Source organism: Corvus kubaryi, unplaced genomic scaffold, assembly GCF_017639235.1.
Source record: "Corvus kubaryi isolate FWS band 111438036 unplaced genomic scaffold, C.kubaryi_AGA036_p1.0 split3-73, whole genome shotgun sequence".
NCBI classification, from domain to species: Eukaryota; Metazoa; Chordata; class Aves; order Passeriformes; family Corvidae; genus Corvus; species Corvus kubaryi.
The window spans coordinates 21544681-21566662 of NW_024582091.1; the positions used below are offsets into that span (position 1 = coordinate 21544681).

The 21982-nt window shown below is 35.4% G+C and overlaps 1 protein-coding gene across 2 annotated transcripts in view; it reads right to left on the minus strand.

Moving 5' to 3' along the window:
* The window catches only part of ASCC3 (activating signal cointegrator 1 complex subunit 3), a 257776-nt gene that overhangs the window by 120874 nt on the left and 114920 nt on the right, over window positions 1-21982 (minus strand). For both annotated transcript variants that reach the window (XM_042016301.1, XM_042016302.1), the window contains exon 14: window positions 8660-8794. In XM_042016301.1, coding sequence (XP_041872235.1) covers window positions 8660-8794 — 135 coding nt within the window. The remainder of the gene's footprint in view (window positions 1-8659; window positions 8795-21982) is intronic.

The following is a 21982-nucleotide window of genomic DNA, read 5'->3' on the forward strand; positions in this document are numbered from 1 at the left end:
AAGACCTAGGGGACAGTAGTAAATTAAGTTGCCTTTTTTTTTTTTTCCCCCTTCTTTTTTTCCCCTGGAACAATCCCTAGGGATTGAAATCAGCTGAAAACAGGCTGAAGAAACCAAGCTCTTTGGGGGAGGGCTGAAAAGAGGCTAGGGCAGAGAGCACTTATGCTGACTTTAATACTATCTATTATTTCTTCTTGCTGGAGCGCTTACCACTAACCAGCTATTGCCTGCCTTTGAACCTGTTAAATGACAGAACAAAATGAAGAAAATGGAGCTTTATCCTCTCAAGATACCTCACATATTTTTAATATATATCTGAACTTGATTACACATGGTGAAAACAAGCACTGGCAAAAATGAAAAGTGGGTAGTAGGCTGTGCTACTGAAGTACAAAGAGTGCAGTCCTGGTCCCCATACTTGTGAATATGAAAAGAATCATACTGGTTTTATTTTTGCTTTTCCCTCCCAAATGTCTCAGAAGTTTGCAATTTTTTTCTTTACTACCAGCATAGCTATTCAATATCCAAACATACTTGATACAGTGAATGAGATTTCAAGTTGAAATCCTCTTATCCAGGGAATCTATCGATTAGTAACTGGGAAAAGACACAGCAAACTTTTTCTTTTTGATCTGGATTACAAGTTAAAATATCCTAGCAGCTAACTGAAGGAAATTTTCACAGTCAAAGGAAAAAATAACGTTGCATGGCTTTTCTCTCTCAGAATGAAGTTAAAATTTCAGGAAAGACAAAGAGATCACAAATGCTTATGTAAGAATAAGAAATAGCTAAGAATGCATAGGGAAATAGTAAAAAGTATTATACCTTTAATACATTCACTTATTTAAATCAGTTAGTTTTACAGTAATACCAACATTTATGCTGATTTTAAAGGAAAAAAAATACACATATGCTGCTACTGACTGTGCAAACCCCTGTGGCTGCAGCATCAACCAAATAACTTGTTAGAACTACTCATTACAGCAAGCAATGTCATAGCCTGACATCAAGGAACCTCTATTGGCCTAATATTCTTCTCATATCCCACAGAGAAAGAAATTTCAGTATATTTTAATCAGCCATTTAAAAGAAGTCTTAGATTTAAAGAGAATTACCTATCAAAGACATTCTTTTAAACAGTATAACTTTGAATTTCAGTTTCCATATTTTGAAGCACTAATGAGACATTTAAACAAATTTATTTACCTTAAGGTCTGAATTTACTGAATGCAAATACTGCACTACCTTGCAGAAGACTGTGGTAGACTTCATTTGAGAAGTTTAATCATGTTACAAATATGACAACAGTTTCAAATGATCTTACTAAGCATGTTTAGTATTTAATAGGAAATTTTGTCAACAGTGAAAGGGGATGCTATAGGCAACACATTATCCCAGAGTTTATCAGAGCATTTCCATGGAGGATTAGTAAGAAAAGGCATTAAATCTTATAGTTACAGTGGTTAAATCCATTACTGATTTTAACCTGAATAACTCTGAAACAGTTGAGAAGTTCTGTACAAAAGCACAAAATGTATTTTAGTAGTTGCTTGAAGAAAAACATCAGCACCCCTGTCAGCTGTATTTGCAACCTCAGAGATCATTCTAGAAAAAGGTTTGCTAACCCATTTTTCTTCTAGGAGATCCATTACTAATGCGGTGCAGCTTCTGGAAGTAGAACAAATATTCATGAGGTGGCTTTCCAGTGATAAACAGGACGAAACTAAGCATTGTTGCATATCAAGCTGACACTCATGATAGATAAAACAGAATATACGATCAAGCCCATAGATTGGGGGGAAAAAAGTCCATTTTATTTTTTCACAGGATAGCAGAAGACTGTTACTTGTTACCTCAGTGCTGTAACTATCAGAGCCTGAGAGACAAGGTAACAAGTCAGAAATCCTTGGATAAGAGACTGATTTTCAGAAATATAGTTGATAACAGAATTCAACCTATACCATATATTTTTAATCTTCTGATTCATAATAAAAACACTAGAAAATTCCAGTAGACTGTAAACAACACATGGAAGTACCTAGAGAATCAAACTGAAAATAGAACTACAAACTTAAAGCTGCACAATACGCTTTCTAGAATGACATGTAAAAAAGTTACTATTATAATAACAGAAATATACATCAAACTTCAGGAAGTTTCCCTTTTTAAAGGTCAGGAAAAGCAAAAGCAAAAAGAAATTGTTTATTGTTTCTGTCAACTTTTTATTTCAGTTTACAATAGTTAACACTTTAACATCTAGGAGTACTGCTAAAAAATCTGAAGGCAGCATTTTTCCATTGCTCACAATATATCCCTCTGTAAAAAGGCCTCCCCAAAATCTAAGTGTCCATCTGAATAACAATGCTAAATCCCACAGCTCAGGGCTCATTAAAACAGCAGAATCACTCTATACAGAACACATTTTTCTTTAATGTGTGAACTGTTAGGACCACATCTTATAATGACTTTTGTCTCTGACCTTCAAGCAGGACTACTGAATAAAATATCCCATGAAAGAAATACAGAGAGCTTCATTCCCTTCTCTGAGAGATAATTAGCAAATTTCTTTCAAAAGTAAAAAAAATAGTAATTATAAAAGAAATAGGAAACTTCAATATATGTTTGAGATTTATTATAGCCTAATGTATTTGAAAACATATCCTCATTTTATTTTTATAGTTTTTTTAATGGCATATCAAATATTAGATATGTTATCCGTAAACAAAAATAAAATGAGGATTGCTCTGAAGTAATTAAATGTCAGGCAAATGACTACACATTAAATATTTGATGAATGCTCTCTAAAAATTAATTTCTAATAGTTTAAAAATGTTTGACAGATAATTAAGAGGATTAGGAATTGCTTTCAGATTTTTAAGGCCAGTAAATAATACAATGCTTTTAACTAGTCTATTTTTTTAGTTCATCCTGTGACGTAGCCTTCACTTCCACTCGCTGTGTCTAGACTAGAACATGCATTATTTGGGTATTACTTATTCTTGTAAGTCATATACTGGATTTCAGATGATTCTAAGTATGTTATTCATCCATTACAGTGAAAACTGCATACAGAATACAAAATAAGGACTGTATTACATTATCAAGATTATTCTCTGTCAGGTATTGCTAAATTTCATGTCAAATGAAATGGCAAGACTGAATGGCCTCTAGTCTGATAAATTTGGGAACAGTGCCAATAAACATCCATTTATACAAGATAGCTCATGTCAGACAAACATGATATTATCATTATGAAGCTTAGATTAATCACTCTGCATCACACAGTGCCGATATAATACAGTTAGACTTCTGTCAGAAATTTCATTTATATAGTGCGGCATTGGGAATTAAGTACTATATAAAATGAATTTCATCTATTGACAAGATTAAAATCAGGCAATGATGATCGAAGAAATTAATTGTATATAAGAACTTTCACATGACAGAATGTCAATGAGGTTCTTCAGAGATCCAGTTTAACCTATGGATATTTTTTACCAGTGATCAAAAATTTAAAATACAAACATGCTGATTAAAGGTACAATTTGGAAATCAGAAGCACTCTGAAGGAATGGTAAGTGCTTGCAAGGACAGATCAGCTCCACACCACCTCTTGGCTCACCTACAGGTGATATCTGGGAATAAAGAAACCAGGCCATGTTTGGAGAATGGATTTCAAAAAGAACCCAGAAAAGGTCTTGTAAGTCATGTGTTTTATCATGTTGGTACTCATCTTATTGCATAAGATGTATCTGATTTATAGTATAAGGTGTAAAAACTGCTGTGCCAGGTCAGACACACAGCCTGTCTAGTGCAACAGTTTCTCTGAATAGCAAATGCCTAAGGAAGAGGAGAGTATGAATGCTCTTCCCAGTATATTCTCTTGGTCACTGTAAGTTTGCCATTGAAAGACTTTCTGAGTGCTTGATCTACCGCTAACAATAATTTGCTATTTAAACGAATAAAAACTTTCTCAGGGAAAAAAATTAAATCAGTGAAGAGAACCAGTGTAAGATCCTGGGTCTAGAGCACTAGGCAGGCCAATTCAGACATGAAGAATTACACGTCAAGGCTATAAACATTTTAGAAATTGTTACTGGAGCTCAAACAGAATTTTGTACCTTGCTCAATTCCCTACATCACATTATAAACATTTCACAACAGCTGGTCCTTCTTGTACACAAAAAGTATGAATCCATTAGTGTCCCTGCAGTATTTCTACAACTCTGACTTGTTCTGCTTAGAACCACAGTTGTCTGCAATAACATTTGTTGGTTTGTTTTTTTTTTCCTGACAGTTGTAATGGTAGAAAACTGTACAGATATAATTCCTGATGACAGTCACTTAAGCCTATAAATGTAGGCTCTGTGTGTATATCTATGTAGTACTGAAGTTCTTACAGTTCTTACCTTCGCCAGTAAACTTCTCCAGCATTAGAACTACCACTGAAGGAGAAAACTTCTAAACTTTCAGGCTACCTGAAAGTAGGTGTGCACTGTACTTGCTTCAGACAGTGCTATTCCAGCCTCTGGCATTTAATTCCAGGATGGATTATTGGAAAGAAAGCAGAAAGTTAAGGAAAATAGCCAGCTTCTTTATGGCCAGTTAGACTTCACTGTGCCTTGTGTCTTCATCTGTTACACTTTGAAATCTTCAGAAATATTAGTGCTGAAAGTTCCTATGACAAAATGCATAACTGTAAAGCCCTTTGGTAACGGCTTTTATTACATACATTACTGCTCTTATTATAGCTACTTCTGTTAGAAATATTTACTGCTAAATAAGAAAAAGAAAATTTAGACTGAACAGTAATAGTTTTAATAACAACCCACCACATGCTCTAATCACGTAAATCTTTGGTGTACTCATAAGTCTTCATATGCAAGAGCCTTAATTGCTCAGTGAAATGTTCCTAGCATATTACTCATTTTATGATTATTGATGGCTGTTTACGCACAGTTGCTGCCTTGGCAATGTATGTATCTTATTTGATTAGTATCTTTATTGTGCTAACTGTATATAAATAAAAATAACTATATAAATAAAAATATGCCTCAAAGATACATGCTGTGACATAATTATTTCAATACATTATATTCATGTTAGTTTAAACAGCAAGTTTTGGATGAACAGAGAACACATATTCCCTCAATTTCTTGAAAACTCCTTGTGTAGACAATAGGTATTAGATAACAGAGCCAGAATCAACAAAATACTTTATTTTTAGTGCAAATAATATAATTTAGCTTTGTTTGTTGAATGGATCCTGAAAGAGGACAAATGGAAATATGTTGGGAAAAGTTACTGGGGGTGTTTTGCTACAGATTTCAGTATGAGTAGGCTTTAACTCTGTTTCTAGGATTCCCATTACTGATTTATTTATGTGTGTCAGTGAAGGAGCCCTTAAGTATACTGCAGTACCTAATTTGTATAAAATAATAACAATAGTAATAACAATAATATTTTTCCCCAATATCTATATCATATTTACATGCACAAGAAATAAAATAATCTGAATTTACACTCATGTAATAATATGCATATGACATATACTGATCACTGGAAGAATTTAATGAGTCCTTCTGTCTCTTTGTAGCCATTGCAAGTCTCAAGATAGACACAAGAAAGTTATGTGATCTCTGCTTGAGAACACAATTCCCTCTCATTCACTGCTATATGTCATGGTTTAGGAACGGTAGTCCCCAGTTTACTGCTCCCACTGAGAGTCTGGAAACCATGTGCCTCTTGCTTGGTTCTCCCCCTCCCACAGCCTCTCCCTGGGCTGGAGAGAACTGAAGGCACAAAAGGTGAAGATCACAGACTGAGATAAAAACAATTTACTGGAAACAGCAATGAGAGAAGAAAACAAACAGTAACAGCAACAATACGAATGAGGGGGGGTACAAGAAAGAGGGGAGCAATCCACGTGTGATTGCTGGAATGGGGTATTACCCGACTGCTCTCTCCACTGCACCTACATGACCAGAAGGAACTGCTTCTCCCAGAAGACACTTGCTTCCCCCTGCACCCAGCAACGATGTGAGTGGGTATAGAATAACCTCCAGGTCCCCTCTTGGCTACTGAAAAAACTAACCCTGTCCTGGCTGAAACCAGGACACTCTGGTCTTCATACCTCTTCCTTCTTATTTGGTTATAAATTTGTTCTGTTATTGGGAGTCACACTTCTTGGTCTTTCCCAGACAATCATCACAAGCTTGGTTTGTAATGCATTTTCCCTCATCTTCCACTCTCTCTCTGGGTACCAATTCTTAAGAATTTTTAAAATTCTATTGAGAAAGATTCCATAATTTCTCACATTATATGTTCATGCTTCAAGTTTCTCTGTAAGAGCACTTGGAAGTGTGTATCATTAGTACTGATTTTGTCTACAGCTTTTCCTGAAAAAGGATGATGCTTACATTTTCATATTAAAAGAGTAGCTTTCCCACATAAGAATTCAAATTCCCTTGGGAGTTTGCTTAGAATAACAAGCTCATTTCACATAAACCTATATAGTGACAATATTTTACTCGCATTTTTTATAAATAGCACATAAAGCTTACAACTTAAGTATTCATTTTCATTTACCTCTCTTTCCCAGTTTCTTCCGCACTTCCTGAATCATGATGCCAAGTCATCACTGCTTTCAGTGAAGGTGAATGCCTCCCTATTCAAGCCATTTCTTCAGTGTAAAAGCAGAGAGATTTGTCTCCTTCATGGAAGCTTCTCAGCAGATTCTACTGTGTAATTCTCTAAATAAGCCAAAGGCTGCTCTCCCAAAGACCACAGTCCTAAGTCTCACTGTTTATCATCACAACCTTCCTCTGAATACTGAGCTCAATCACTACAACAAAATTTGCCATTCAGGGAAATGGTTGTCACCAATTCTTGAGCAGCAAAATAGGGACCTGGTTGGACTCAAAAGTGGTCTCAGTGTAGCCAAGAACCTCATGGGTTGCCTGAATAATGCTACCATCCCAGATAATGGTCACAAATGCAGTGGGGAGACTTCTGCCAGTATCTGCTAGTAAGTCACAACCACTATGTCTGCCTGGACAGATACTCCACAACAGATCTCAAACAGAACCTCCCTGTCCCTTCCTTCCTGCTCCAGTCTTGAACCATGCACATGTCCAGTTTCACCGTGGGGCTCTGCACAAAGATCAACCTAACAAAGAACACACCCTCTCCTCCACTTCCCTGTCTGTCCCTTCCAGCATGGTGCATATGATGCATTGCCTCAGAGATGAAATCTACTGCTATATCCACAAGTAATAAGTATTATAGCACATCAAAACACATTCGTATTACACATATTCCAAATGGATTTAGAACTTTTCTCTGTGACAGTTTTGTGGTTTCCGTTGATACAGGAATATGCTTTCTAGTTCATTTAATTAATTAATGAAAAGTGAAACTAAAGATATGGGAGCTGTTTTCACTGACATACACATTGAGTTGGATGAATATTCTTTGACAGATACCTCACAAAATATGCACTGCCAAAATAAGCATAACATTTTTCTTCATTTCTTTAGCAATAATTTTGACTGTCTAAATAAGCACTAGTATTTCCAATACTTAATTTTTTCTTGTATTAGCATTAAAAAACTAACATTATTTGTAATAAATGAAGAGTTTGAGATTTTGTTCTAAGAAATCTAATGAAAAAAAAGTTCAGCATTAATTAGCATTATAGTAGAAACATGGGGTCTCCAAGTTCAGGTTTTTTGTTATTTTTATAATGCAGCAGATACTAGCATCTACTAGAAAAAGAGGGGCTTTTTAATATGCTATTTTATGAACTATAAGGACATCAACTTATAAGAGCATAGTTTTAAAATATTTATTATAGCTCTCAGAAGCATCTTGACAAAAAAGAACATATTTGATCCTGATTTTACATTTCTCTGTGTTTCAGAAATCTGATTCTACCAGCTGCAACATCTGTGCTCCATTCATAATTACTAAGACTGAATGAATCTTTTCACATTCTCTTCAGAGGCATATTATAAGGTAACATATTTATTACAACTAACAACAGACACAAGAACCTAAAACCCTCAAAAAATTCAATTCACAGGTCCAAAATACTGAAGAGTTTATCAATACATTCACCAGTGCAAGAAGGTATCTCATATATGTATTAAAATTTTTACAGTGAATTAGTATCTCCCCTATGTTCTTGGGGAGAAATCACTTGTGGAAAGAGAAAGAACATTATTTTTCAATGTTAGAAAGACACTGCTAACTTAATCTTTAGACCTCAGTTGATATCACCAAATATAAATGCCACACACAGCACAGAATTAAGAATTGTTATGGAAATATTCTTTCAGCAGATATACTGGCATATTCCTTGAAACTGGTGGTTTAGGGGCTTCCCGAGCTGCAAACATGAAGGTTACTGTCAAGTAGTACAAGTTGCACGAAACAAAACAATTATCAGTTTTATCTTAACAAACTGAAAGTAACGGGACTTTGCCCTTCCTTTACCATTACTCCTTCTGTTCCCCCATTCAAATCAGCAACTTCACATGATGTTTCAAAGCAAAACCTTCCCAGAAGCTCAAAAATGCTGCATCTATTCCCATGCTGGACTGTCTTGTAAAAAAAATTCCAACACTGAAAAGACTATCAGTGCAAAGTATTCACTTACCTGTTTTTCAGCTTGTCCATATTCTGATCCTTGGGGTGACAAGAAGTGACAAATATGACCATTATTTTTGGCTTTTTCTCGAAGAGCCATAGCAGTTCGTACTGTAGCATTTCTAGCATGAACAAACACCATCACCTTTAGACAGAAAGAAACAGGGCCAATGAGAAATAAAAAAAAGGTTTAATCAAATAATGAAAACACTTCAATTACAAAATATTCCCTATGGGAATGACAAAAACTAGTTAATACATGACATACTGATAAAAACTAATGCCACTTAAGGGCAATTAAAGGATGACGCTGCCTACATTCTATTTAATATTTTCAAAGAGTTTTTGAGACGGTTGTATTTTTTAAAAATTCTTAAATCCTTAAAAATAGGGAACAATTGTTGGCCATAGATAGTTCATCTTCAAAAAGTCGTGAGATTAACATTGATGTAGAGAGCTGTGTTATTTGACACATCCTAAATAATCTGGAAAGCAAATAGTGGGGTGATAAACATTCTAATGCTACAGCTTAGCTATGTGAGAGAGGAACAACCAATCAAACAAAAAAGAACTACTGTGCAATGCTCACAGTTAGAAGCCCACAAGCATATCACCACTGTTAACAGCAGGACCACTAATACAATATTCAAAAGCCATGAAAACACTAATCAAAATGTTTGAGAGAAATGTTTTACTTTTGTTTTCATGCTGGTGAGACTGTCAAGAGTCCTCAAAACAGAGTTGGAGTCTTGTACCTAAAAATAACTAAAATACTCCTTTCTGATTACTGCCTGTCATAATATACGTCTAGAAACAATCCTGTGAGCTTTAGAAACTTTGGTAGTCAGAGGGACACAGTATACATGCTTCAAGAACTGGAGTGGGACAGATGGATTAGGACCACTTTGCATTTTATGTTCTGAGTTCCCTTTCTCTTCTGTCTCTTATACTCAATAAATTTCAATAAATTCAGCAAGTATAAACAATAAAAACCATATGTTTCTGCTTTTAGTTAGCAGAGGCTTGGTACAGACTTGATACAACTTCTGTTATGATTTCTAAAGCTTCTGCCCACATGTATGACAATATCTGACACCATAGCAGTCATTCATTCAGAAAGACCTAAGACCTTAGTATGCACACAATAACTAAGAAATGAGCATTGTGAAACTGTCCTCTATCCAGAAGCCTTTCTAGAGTTCTCATAGTCACCTAATTTTCAGATGTGCAGCATGTTTCTTCAGTTTCCCACTGTTTTTAAAGTAATAATGCACATCTGAATTCACTGACTTTTTTGTATTAAGTGATCACAAATCAACACCTGAAAAAATTTAAAGTGATTGCAAAATTGTTGACCGAAAAAAAGAACTTCTCAGACAGACAACAATCTCTGTGCATCTTGTTACATCTTGTAATCTCTGTACATCACAACATGTTTTTAAAGAACCATCCCTATTTTAATTGACATATAACACCTTGTTGAATGTTTTTTCCCCAATGAAGTCAGTAAACATTTATCAAATATACTGTAAGACAGCAATATAGTCTTAGGAGGGTTAATTTATCCTGTCCTAACTGTGTCAGAGAATATTATATTTCAGTGGCAAAATCTCTGTGCATTACATTATGCAAATAAGTTAGGAAAAGTAATTTAGAAGAGAGAGAAGCGGTTCCACAGTTACAAGCTGTGTAATTAGATCTGTACTATGCAGTTCAAAGCTAGCTCTGGTGTATATAGCCCTAGTGCTGAAAGCGTCTGCTGCTGCTCTCCTAAAACCAAAGCTTTTAAATAATAAAAAATATACAAGAAAAGAGAAAGCAAATGTCTCTAGCTAGGTTACCTCCTCAGAATTTTCTCAATGTATAAAACAAATCAAACCTTTTCGCCAAAAACTTTGTTTAAAATTTCACAGCAGGAACTGCTTGTATTCCCCAAAGAGTTGCATATTCCAGGTTTCAATCTTTATGAAATATGTTAGTGCATCACCAAAGCACAGACAAGTGTGCTATTATTACTAAAAATTTATAATCTTGAAATACATTTCTTCTGCCTTGGACAGCAAAGATGCTTGCATTAACTTTTGCTATGGGAAAATACATATTTCAAACTGATATTCTCTATGATAGCCTTAAAAAGGTTCATCATTTTTCTGGGGAAACATGCTGTTTATCTTTCCATCTTGTTATTAAAAGTGCTGGTGACTTGACTGCTTGAGTTCAGCAATTCTCTTTTACTGAATACCTCTCCTCGAAGAGAGAAGGCCTAGGTTTTGCCACCCACTTTGCATCATACCTTTCAAAGAAACTAAGATGAAAGAATGAATTTATTTAATTCAATATTGATATTAATTATGTAGTAAAGAAACAAGTATCTATATTCTAGCCTCAAGACACTGTTTGGATTCACACAGCTAAATCCTTACAACATGTTCTTTTATGTGGTTCTTGATCTGGGTATTACTTCTGCTGCAAATGAACAGTTAGGGATATTGATCAACAGATTAATCTGTCCAAACATTTTCTCCCTTCAGGTCAGCATGAAAACTCCTCCAAGTGTTTTACAAAACTCAATTCCTAACAAGGTTTCAACACTTTTCCCCAAGGACTGCTAAATACACCTATCTATGTTAAAAACATCTCCCTCCACATCATTAAATGGAACCATCTTACAGACCAAGTAAAACTCACTAACATGCAGCCTTATTCCAAAGAGTAATAAAACAGTTTTTGTCTTGCGTTGTGATTTCTCCCTAACTGCCAAGATACAGTTCAAAATTGCAGTGCCCAACACTTACAGAATGAAAAGTATATTACATACAAAAAATACATGAAAACAACACACACAGTTCACAAATGGCTCTTGATCAAAAATGGTGATAAATCAGGATATCTTGATTACCAGATCTAACTGATAGCATAGCAGTGTATAAATGTGATCTCCCCTTCCTCTCACCAAATCCAGTAACTCATGAACAACTACCCAGAACTAGAAACTAAAAGAACAGCAGTGAAACAAGAAATTTCATAAGTTGACCTATACTAAAGCTTAAAAAGGTTAATACAGAAATCTTATTTTTACTTTAGCAGATTTTTGTATTTTGCATAGTAAAACCTTTCTGCATATTAAACAACACCATGGGAATGGAAAAAGCTGAACAGGCTGTCACTTACCAAGGCAACAAGAGAATTTGAATTTACTTTCTAATTATTTTAGTTAATGTTAGTACATCTTGTATTTAAAAGAAATATTGAAATAATTTGCATGTGTACTAAGATCTTCTTTTACACTACAGAAAACTGGAGGATTATTAAGCTGCCTATAGACTAGTGCTAAAGAGACATTTTTATATTCTTTTTTTTCTGCAAAAATTCTTCACAATTTAAAAGCAGACTGCATTTACTCACCACATAACATTAAATAATGTGGATTGGAATATAGGAATTTTCATTCAGGTTGGAAGTCAAAAATGCCAAAAAAATTTTTCAGCAACACTCACCATTAAAACATCTGTATGCTCAAGAGAAATATTTAGGAAACTGTGCTGAAAAACAAAGCTACACAATACCATACAATATTTTAACAGAAAATATTAACTAATAGCAAAGAAATATATAATGTTTCATAAACTAATCAAAACAGTAAGGTGATATATTTTGAACTCTTCATAGATTACCATAATTGCTCTCTAAATTTTGATTTATTCACTCAAATAAATTACTTCTGTTCATCCCTGTTTAAACAAAACCTAGGATTTTTTTTTTTTAAAGTCTTAATAATCTCATTAAAATATCTATTTAACATCACTATTTATCTAACTACATTTCTATTTAGACATACTGGGTTTTAAGGGGTAACAACTCCATTGTGCAGATATTTTTACTATTGTAATGTGCACTTGCTCATTTATTTATCTGCAATAATACTACTTCTTAAAGACATGTGCCCTATAATTTCAATTTCTGTATTTTTTTTAACGTGGAAATGTATATTTACTTAAAATGTGACTATCCTAGCGAATATTTTATTGTACAGTCCCATCTAATTTTTTTATTTCTTATAAATCACAGACTCTTTTGAGTTGGAAGAGAACTGCAAGGATCATCAAAATCCTACTCCTGGCCCTGCACAGGACACCCCCAAGAATCACATCATGTGCCTGAGAGCATTGTCCAAATTCTTCTTGATCTCTGTCAGGCTGGTACTGCGACCACTTCCCCAGGGAGCCTGTTCCAGTGCCCAACCACCCTCTGGGTGAAGAACCTTTTTCTAACATTTAACCTAAACCTCCCCCAACTGAGCTTTATGCCATTCATGAAACTATGTAGAGTTATGGTGAAGACATTATATCGGAAATTGTTAATTTTCTTCCTATTGGCTCTTCCTTCATTTTGCCTCATATGTTCTATATCTATCCATAAAAATTGCTCTATCACACACATTTTGAAATACTATCATCTTTTTTATTCTTAATTTTCATTTGTCTTACAGTAAGGGTAGGACTAAGGATAAGTCTTTGCTCTGATCTTTCCCATTCGTCTCAGGGACTCTGGGATTCCTGCAAGCAAATCTTACCAGCAAGACAAAGGTAAAGAGGACATAGAATAGCTCAATGTTATGCATTTTCTATGCCACAAGGTTTCCTGCTCCATTCAGCAAAGAGCCATCATTTTCCTTAGCTGTCTTCCTGCTGCTGCTGTACTTGTGGAAGCCCTTCTCACTGCCCTTTACACACCTTGCCAGATGCACCTTCAGAGACAGTTTGGCTTTCCTAAACCTATTTCTGCATGCTTGGACAGTGGCTTTATATTACTCCTGAGTTTCCAGTCCCTGCTTTACGCTCCTGTCTGCTTCCTTATCATGTTCGTCAGGAGTTTCTTTCTCATCTACCCTTGCCTTGGGCCATTTTGCTTGATTTCCTGCACATCAAAATGGACTGTTCTTGAGCTTGGAAGATCTGAACCCTGAAACCCCCTAGCTCTCCCAGACCACCTGTCATAGGATCTTTCAAGATTTCTGAAAAGGCCAAAGTGTTCTCCTACAGCCCAGGACAGTGCCGCTTTCCACCTTGTTCCCTCCATCAGAATCTTGAACTCCACCATCTCATGGTCACTGCAGCCAAAATATCTCCCAGCAGGCAGATCCCCAACCTGTTCTTTGCTTTTTGTAAGTACAAGGTCCAGCACAACATCAACCTTCATCAGCTTGTCAATCATCTGTGCTGGGAAATTGTCATCAATGCACTCCAGAAACTTACTGGATTGGTTTTGCTCTGTTGTGTTGTCTCTCCAGCAGATATTAGGGTGGTAAAGTCTCCCTGATAGACCAGAGACTACAAACATTAAGCTGCTTCTAGTTGTTTGACGAAGGCCTCATTTACTTTATTCCTGATCAGTGTCTATAGCAAAATCTCACAGTGACATTGCTTATGTCTATCTACCAGCTAATCCTCCTCCTAAACTCTCAGCCGGCACATCATCCATGCCTAGGCAGAGCTCTGGGTATCCCTGCTCACAAGAAAATTTCTTGCTGCCCTAACCTCAGCCTTGCTCAAGATTCTGTTTCCACCCCTTGCAGCACTCAGTCATGTGAGGCATCACATCTCTGATCTCAATACCATCTTAGCTCATCAATTAGGGATGCAGATCCCTAATTTCTCCCTTTTGTTCCATATGCTGCATGTAGCAGTGCACAGGCATTTCAGAGAGGCACTGAGCTACGCTCCTCTAAAATATGACATTGTGTCCTCTGCCCCTACGTAAAACTGAAAGATACAGGGGTTTGGTGTCATTTCCATTCGAGGCTATGGATAAAACAGTTATGGACCTTAAGTGACACTGAGCCTCTAGCATTAAAATAGGAGACTCTCATGACATCAAACCTTTACATTGAAGAACAGCCAGCATTTATGCAGCAGCACTTTTGGGAGGATGCTTCGAGAAAAAAGTACTTGCCACATGAAACTTCATGACTCTGCCTTTATACAACAGTTATATACAATTTCCACTAAAGAAAACCTGCTTCAGAACAGTATAATAGGATCTGTGCTATCTTCCATTTGTAGCATTAGCCAAATATATTACAAATTGCAGAGGAAAAATGAATAGAGTGAAAATTAAAGCAGAGGACAAATTAAAAATAAGACAAACAAACAATACTTTACTGACTTCTACAGGTAGTAGAAATTCTGAATTTTAATTGACAGGATAGAAATAGAAATAGCAATAGCAAACTATTCTTGTATATAAAATTAAGCAAGAATAGCTAGTCCATTACTATGCAAATATATGTCATTAGGTAGCTAACAATTGCATTTTTGCAGATGCCAATGGACTTGAATGACAATTATTATTCAAAATTATAAGCAGCTTTTCACTGTATCTTTTTTTAGAAAAACAAGATCATGCAATAATTTGTTTCAAGCATTTCCCTTTGTCCTGTTTTGACACTATTTTGATGTTGTATAGTAAAGTATGTTTCTATGATATAAATTATATTTTCAACAAATATCACTCTAGATTAAGAGTTGTCATGTTCACCGTGTCTCTTCTTATATTTTCAATTCTATTTATACTCACACGTATAACGTTCATAATACACAAAAATGACCCAGGAGTCAGTAGTGATAAACAGATTCTATTTGGCTTTAAAAAAGGAAAGGAACATAAAAGATACTGGAGAAATCTTTATATCTATTCCTGTTACTTTTACTTAAGCAAAAAAAATTAAGAAAGTTGCCATGTCAATCTATCTTCTGGTTTCAGTAACATAAACCTACTAAACAGTTAAAAGAACAGTCATGTTTTCTAATTTATTTTTTATCAGTACTGATTTAAAGACAGACCTTTATCCAGATTTTTGGTCCTAATCAACAGGCTTTCTATAACATTGGAAAAATAAAGAACTGCTTTCAAGCACAAGCAGTGTTTTTAATATGAAATGTAATAAAGTTATGAAGAACTTAAATGATGCATTTATTATTAACAGCAGTAAATTGTGCTAGAACAAAGAGAATCTCCCTTCTAAGCCCACATGTTATATACCTAGTCCTTCTCAAAATATCCTGGCCTAAATATGAGTATCATAAATACCTCATGAATAAAAGGCATGCAATTATCCAAATGTAATATATTCTGGATTCATCTTTCCAGTAGCCACAAGGAGAACTCTCAACACCACAGCATTACATAAATGAGAAACTTCATACTCTGGAAAGTGATTAAAACCATAAAGTCAAAAGGAATTTCCTGATGCATCTTAGTGAAAATTTATTTTCCATCCTCATGGATTCCTCAAAATACCTTATTTTCTACAGCAACCTATGTTTCTGTGTATTTCTAATTGGAACCCACCAATGACATTACCATTGGATTCTCAGGTGACACCTGTTGTAAGTCTGTGACAGGCATAAGGTCTTGATGGACAGTAGCTGCCTTGTTATATTTTGAATAATTTACAGGTGTTTTGACAAAAATCAGGTAGTTTGTTTATATAGTTGATACTATCATGATAAATTAAGCACACAGAGCCACTTCTTTCAGAGCTACAGGGCAAGAATTTTCAGAAGCTTTGAACCACTGACAATGCTTAACATGTCTTTCAGAGTATCATTTAACCTTGTCGTTGAATTCTTCAAAAATAATGTGGAGCTGACAGAAATCCACAGCCTTAACTTTCCACAATCTTCTAGACTGCTAATGGTTTCCAGTGTCACATCTGAAAAACAGCTTTTAACATAGAGCTACTAAAACTCATCACATATGTCTGCAAGACTGGTCAAGTCTGCCTTTGCCACATTTGCAAGCAGTAAATCTGCAACTTAACGCTTAGGTCATCCACAAAAGGCCAACTGGCTCAGGTTGTAACCATCTATTACTTCATTTAAATAAAATTTTATGCTATGAGAAGTTGCTCATCTGGAATTAAATTTGATTTTTGATTTGTTTTAATGATTCAATGAGAATTCATAATATAGGAAGAAGAATAATTCTAAATAGTACTACTTGCTACCTTAAACAGCTATAATTACCAATACCTACAACATCTGTGTAGCTGTGCAAGACTGCAGACATAAACTGAACACCTCATGTACTCATAATTAATGAGAAGATATTAAACTGGTGTTTCTAGTCTACATAAATTCATTGTGAACACCTGAGTATACATATACAGACAAACTACTATATAAATACAAGCATACATGCAAAAATTAGAATACTGCATAGAAACATCGCACACAAACATTTAGAAGGCTCCCTATTTGAAGACTTATGGGGTTTTATATACATGACTTGTTATAGCATCCATTTCCAGCAATTTCCTCAGCTGTTCATAAAGGCAGCTGACAAGGTAAATGCTGAAAGTCAAACAAATTTGACCAGAAAATACAGAGGAAAATAGTACATACATATCATTTGACAATAACATGAAACATCTGGTATAAAACACTTCTTGAAGCTTATCTTTTACACAGCACATCAATACAGTATTTTCAATTAAAGTAAGATACAAAATTTCATTTCTACAGGCATAACATTATATTAACTATTATATCCTTAAAGTTGAAAAAGCAGTTATTATGTAAAGGAAGAGCATAAATAAATGATGAGGCAGAACATAAAAATAGTGCACCATCACTGAATTAGTTTGTGATTTTGTTAAAGAAACCACACATACAAGTGGGCCCTAATTGTGCAAAAACTGCAAAAGCAAACTATCCAAAACCTAAATTCTTCACTTAATCAGCTGACAGGGAAATAACATTTAAAATCATCAGTCATAATTCAGCTATCCTGCCACGCCGCTTTACCTTCTATATTTTTGTATTTCTGTTCATACATGTGCACACATATAAATATAGAAGCAATATATACACATATATATATGCAAATAAGCTACACCACGTGATGGAAGACAAACAACCTGTACAGTTACAGAGGCACAAAAACTCAGGCTGAAATAAACTCTTCAAGCTCTAAAATGAAAATCTAGAAAAAAATACCCAATCTAGATGAAGAATACATTTTAACAAATCCTGTAACTTCTCAGAGTTATTTGTCCAAAGCATGCTATAAACACTGTTTCACCCAGGAAAAAATATTAGGATAAGCTTAATTTTCAAGGTACTAAGTTCCAGAGAGACCTCTGAAGAAAATACTGTTTTATTAAATCTTATCTCAAGACATGGCTATAAAAGCACTGTCAACAGCTCCAGTAACTAAGCTTATTAAACTTTTATCTTCACACGGCTTCTGCAGCCAAATAACAGCTGGAAAACTGATAATAAAGAAATTTAATCCATCATTTTTACAGATGAAATTAATACCTGTCAAGTTCACTGCTGACAATTTAATATAATAGATTTAAATTAACTACTCTATTTCTTTTTTAGTTTAAGATAGCTCAGAAAAACAAGATGACACTTCTTAGTACTGCAAAGTTCAAGTCAATTATTGTTCATAGAGAACAATTACAGACAAAGTGAATGCCTTATGTGCAACATACATCACAGAACCAGCTTGGACTATGTGAGTTCGAATATAATTTGTTTCTGATCTCAGACAACAAAAATCTTGATTTAAAAGAGTAAAGTATTAAAAATCTGTGCAAGGTGATACTTAGAAATTATTCCAAAATTTTTAAAAACACCTCAGAATTATTTCTAATGAACTAAATGCAAACCAGTGGTGTAAGACAACATTTTAATTAAGAACATAAATTCTAATTAATAAAGCAATCTTGATCTCCAGAAAACTGCACAGTAACCACCCAATGCGTAGACTAATTAAAAATGTTACAACTATAAATGGCTGTATTCTGCACATTCATTTAATTTTAAAAGATAAAAGGTAAAAGCTTGTGACAGGTATATCAGATGCAGTTGAGACAATACTGCAAAAGCAGAAGAGAACACAATCCAGCCAAACCTAAAAAACTAGCTGAAAATGAGAAGAGTAAAAGCTCAGAAACTAACAGTGTACTTGAAAAAGCACTTTCTTCAAAAGGTTAAAAAAACTGAACTGAAACAAGCACAAAATGGGCAGTTCAAAATCACCACTCAGTGCATGAACAAGAATAGATGGTTTGTATAAAGATGTTCATTGTTATTTTTCATCCACATTTTTCATCCCAGTAGTGAGATTTCTAGTATGTTAATTCAGAAGAGGCTTATTGTATCTCTACTGGTTTGCAGTTACTATCTTAAGTTGAGTTGTTGCTAATTTTGTACAATTACTACTACTGCATTCACTTTGTGATGTTGTGGTGAGGCTTTCAATGCCATATAGCACTTCAAAAATCCAAGTTCTTTGCAACAGACTTGGCATCTTTGGTCACTAGAAAAGCTGCTCCTTGCATAGTGAAACCACTTCTTGCAAAGCCATGATGTCTCCTCAGTATTTATGGACTGACACCTTGAACCTCAATGCCTGCACAAACAGCAGGCAATGAGAAGCATAGAAAGGTGTCAGAACTTCCATGGAACAGCCAGTTTTTGCTGTGAACTGAAAACACCAAGCTCAGTGAGAAAATGAACTTTCAAGGAATCACAGAATAAGCTGAGCTGGAAGGGAAACCCATGGATGGTCAAGTCCAACTCCTAGAGTTTCCCTGAGTACCAGAGCTAGTGAAAGAAAAGTTAAAACAGATAGTCATGTCAGACTTACACAGAAAACTCTCAAAAGCAGTGGGAAAACAGGAATTATTGTCTTAAAAAGGAAGAGAGGTTTCAGAAGATAAGAGAATGCCAAAGGCACTCCAAGTTAAAACTGTCATAAACAGACAAAACGGCAAAGGACCAAAGTGCACTGAATGGAACCAGGACTGAAACTTAGATACCTGTGACTGAAGACAAGTAGAGTAACAGAGTCCTGAAGGTCAGGAAGAAAAGCCATGCAGGAAAGTAAGGTGCAGAGAGAAAATACAGGAGTCCTACTGAAACAACACCAAGGGCAAAGAAAACACAGGACTTCTTTTCAAGGTTTAAGTAATATCAAAGAGAATCACTTATAAGAAAAGAATAACAAGAAAATGTTGGAGAAATAAAAGAGGTGAATAGTCTGGGGAATGTGGCAAAAGAAGAGTTTTATGGCTGCAGTTTGAGGAAGAATCTCCTTCAAAAGCTTTCAAGGACTTCAGCAACAACTCTTCTAATTGATAATACAAGAAATTTATGGGATTTTTTTCTCAAGTGAATTTCAGACCAAAAAAACAAGAAAGAAAAAAAAGAAAAGATAGGAAAGGCTAAGGTTCTGACAAACTCATAACAGCAAAAATATTTAAGAGGTGATGGGGACAATGGAAAAAACATGAGGTCATCTCCTGGTAACCAAGCTAATGAGGTAAACCAGCAAAAGGTCAGTAACAGCAGGAGACAAAATGGATGCGAATTTATGTCAAAGTTAAAACCAGTTAACTCCCTAGGATACTAACTTAAACAAGTGAACCTTGACAAAGAGAGCAGCAGTTCAATACATTAGATAAAGAAATTTAACATGAAATCAAAATTTACACATGATATGTTTCAGAGGAATAACCAAAACCTTAAAAATACTATGTTATTTCTCAAAACTCCTAAAAATACTGTTATTTCTCAAACCATAACATGACAAGGGTGTCATGTTGTTGTCATAAATTTTTAAGATAAATACAGTATGATATGCATTGTCCTAAACTGGTGGTGGGAGGAAAAGGGTAAAAGCAGAAGAATGGTGAGGAGGATGGTAGATTTACTCAAGTGATCTTGCAGCTGGGATTCCCTAGGCCTGGAGATTACAGTATGGGAAAACCCATATACTATGCCCACTGCTGTTTATCCTTTGTCTGTTTTCAGAAATAGAATCTCGTGTGTTGAGCTAACGTAGGTGTTCACATAGACTTGGAGGCACTCTCATGGACAAGCCTGAGATCCCTGTCCTGCGAGAGATCAAAGCTCAGAGATCATAAAAAGCCCAGGGAGATCCCAGCACAGTGGTACAATACATGGGCCCCTGGTAGATGGGTGGAAACAGCAGCCCCACTGCCCATCAGGATGGACTGAGCCTGGCAGTGCCTGCGCTGCCCCTCGTGTGTCTCTGCTGCCAAGCCACTGCTTCAGGATCCTCCAGTGAGTGAGGTAATGAAAAAAAGAACTCTTTGCATTTCAGCCTGGTTTTGGGGCTGCTCTGGCCACGTGCCTGTGTTGACTCACACAGCTGGCCAGCAACGTAATGTTTCAATTTATTATAAAAATGATGCCAACACATGCAGTCTTCAGTCACTGTCTTTGCTGATCTCCCAAGGCTCTCCACTGGCTGTCTCAGAAAGGTGCTACCTGAACCCCAGAACTTGTTGCCATTAGATGCCCTTCTCACAGGGCTGGAAAATGTGAATTTTTTTTCAGCTCTGTAGCTGAAATAATGCTTTTGATTGATGTGGCCCACTAGTGGTGATTGTCTGAAAAAAGACAGCTGTAATAACACTGAAGGAATGATAATTTTCAGTCACTTAGCCTTCATCTAGTCTTCAAGTGAAGAGTATCCTGGAAGAGAAATGCCGGAAAAATACTCCACCTGCAACTGAGCATAGAATCATATTTTCTGACAAATGGTGCACAGTTTTTTCTTTCTGTATTTAAATAATCTTTGGTTTACTAAGAGGTAGAAATAAAATTCAGAAAGTGCCAATTAGTCCACGAAGATCTTTTTAGATTATATCAGAACATAGCAAAATCAAAGTATGACACAAAAACAAATATTCACCAATATCAAGCATGGAAGGACAGTCCCAGAAAAGCAGACTTAACAGCACTAGAGGTTCTCACTTAAAGCCATCTTAGGAGGTAGGATCTGCCAGAGAAAACTTCTAATAGATTTCTACATTTTTAGCAATCCTACCAAATGAGCACACTGATTTTAAAAGTACTTGAAGACCTTTGGGACATTTTTTGATCTTACTTCTTTAGTCATGTCAGGAAGTTTCTATAACAAAAACCCCAGAAAACTCAGTAGGGCAAGCCATCTATCAAACTTCCTCAAGTTAAACAAAAGGAGAATTATGCTATAAGACAAATGTTATTGTTTCAGTTGCATTTGGTAATTCAAAGTGAAGCCTACAAATGAGATATCTCATTAGTCTGAGCAGATGGATCAAAACTAAAGACTGAATCACCAACTCATAATTTCCCAGCAGCCAGGAAGAGCTTGAAGTCTTGCAGAGGATGAATGTTGAAAAATCAACATAAAAAGCTTCTCTCCATCTGTCAAAACACATGCCTATAGAATGCAACTACTCCTACCAGCCTTAGCCTTTAAAAAATGAAAACATACATACATCTAATAAAAACGCATGGATGTATAA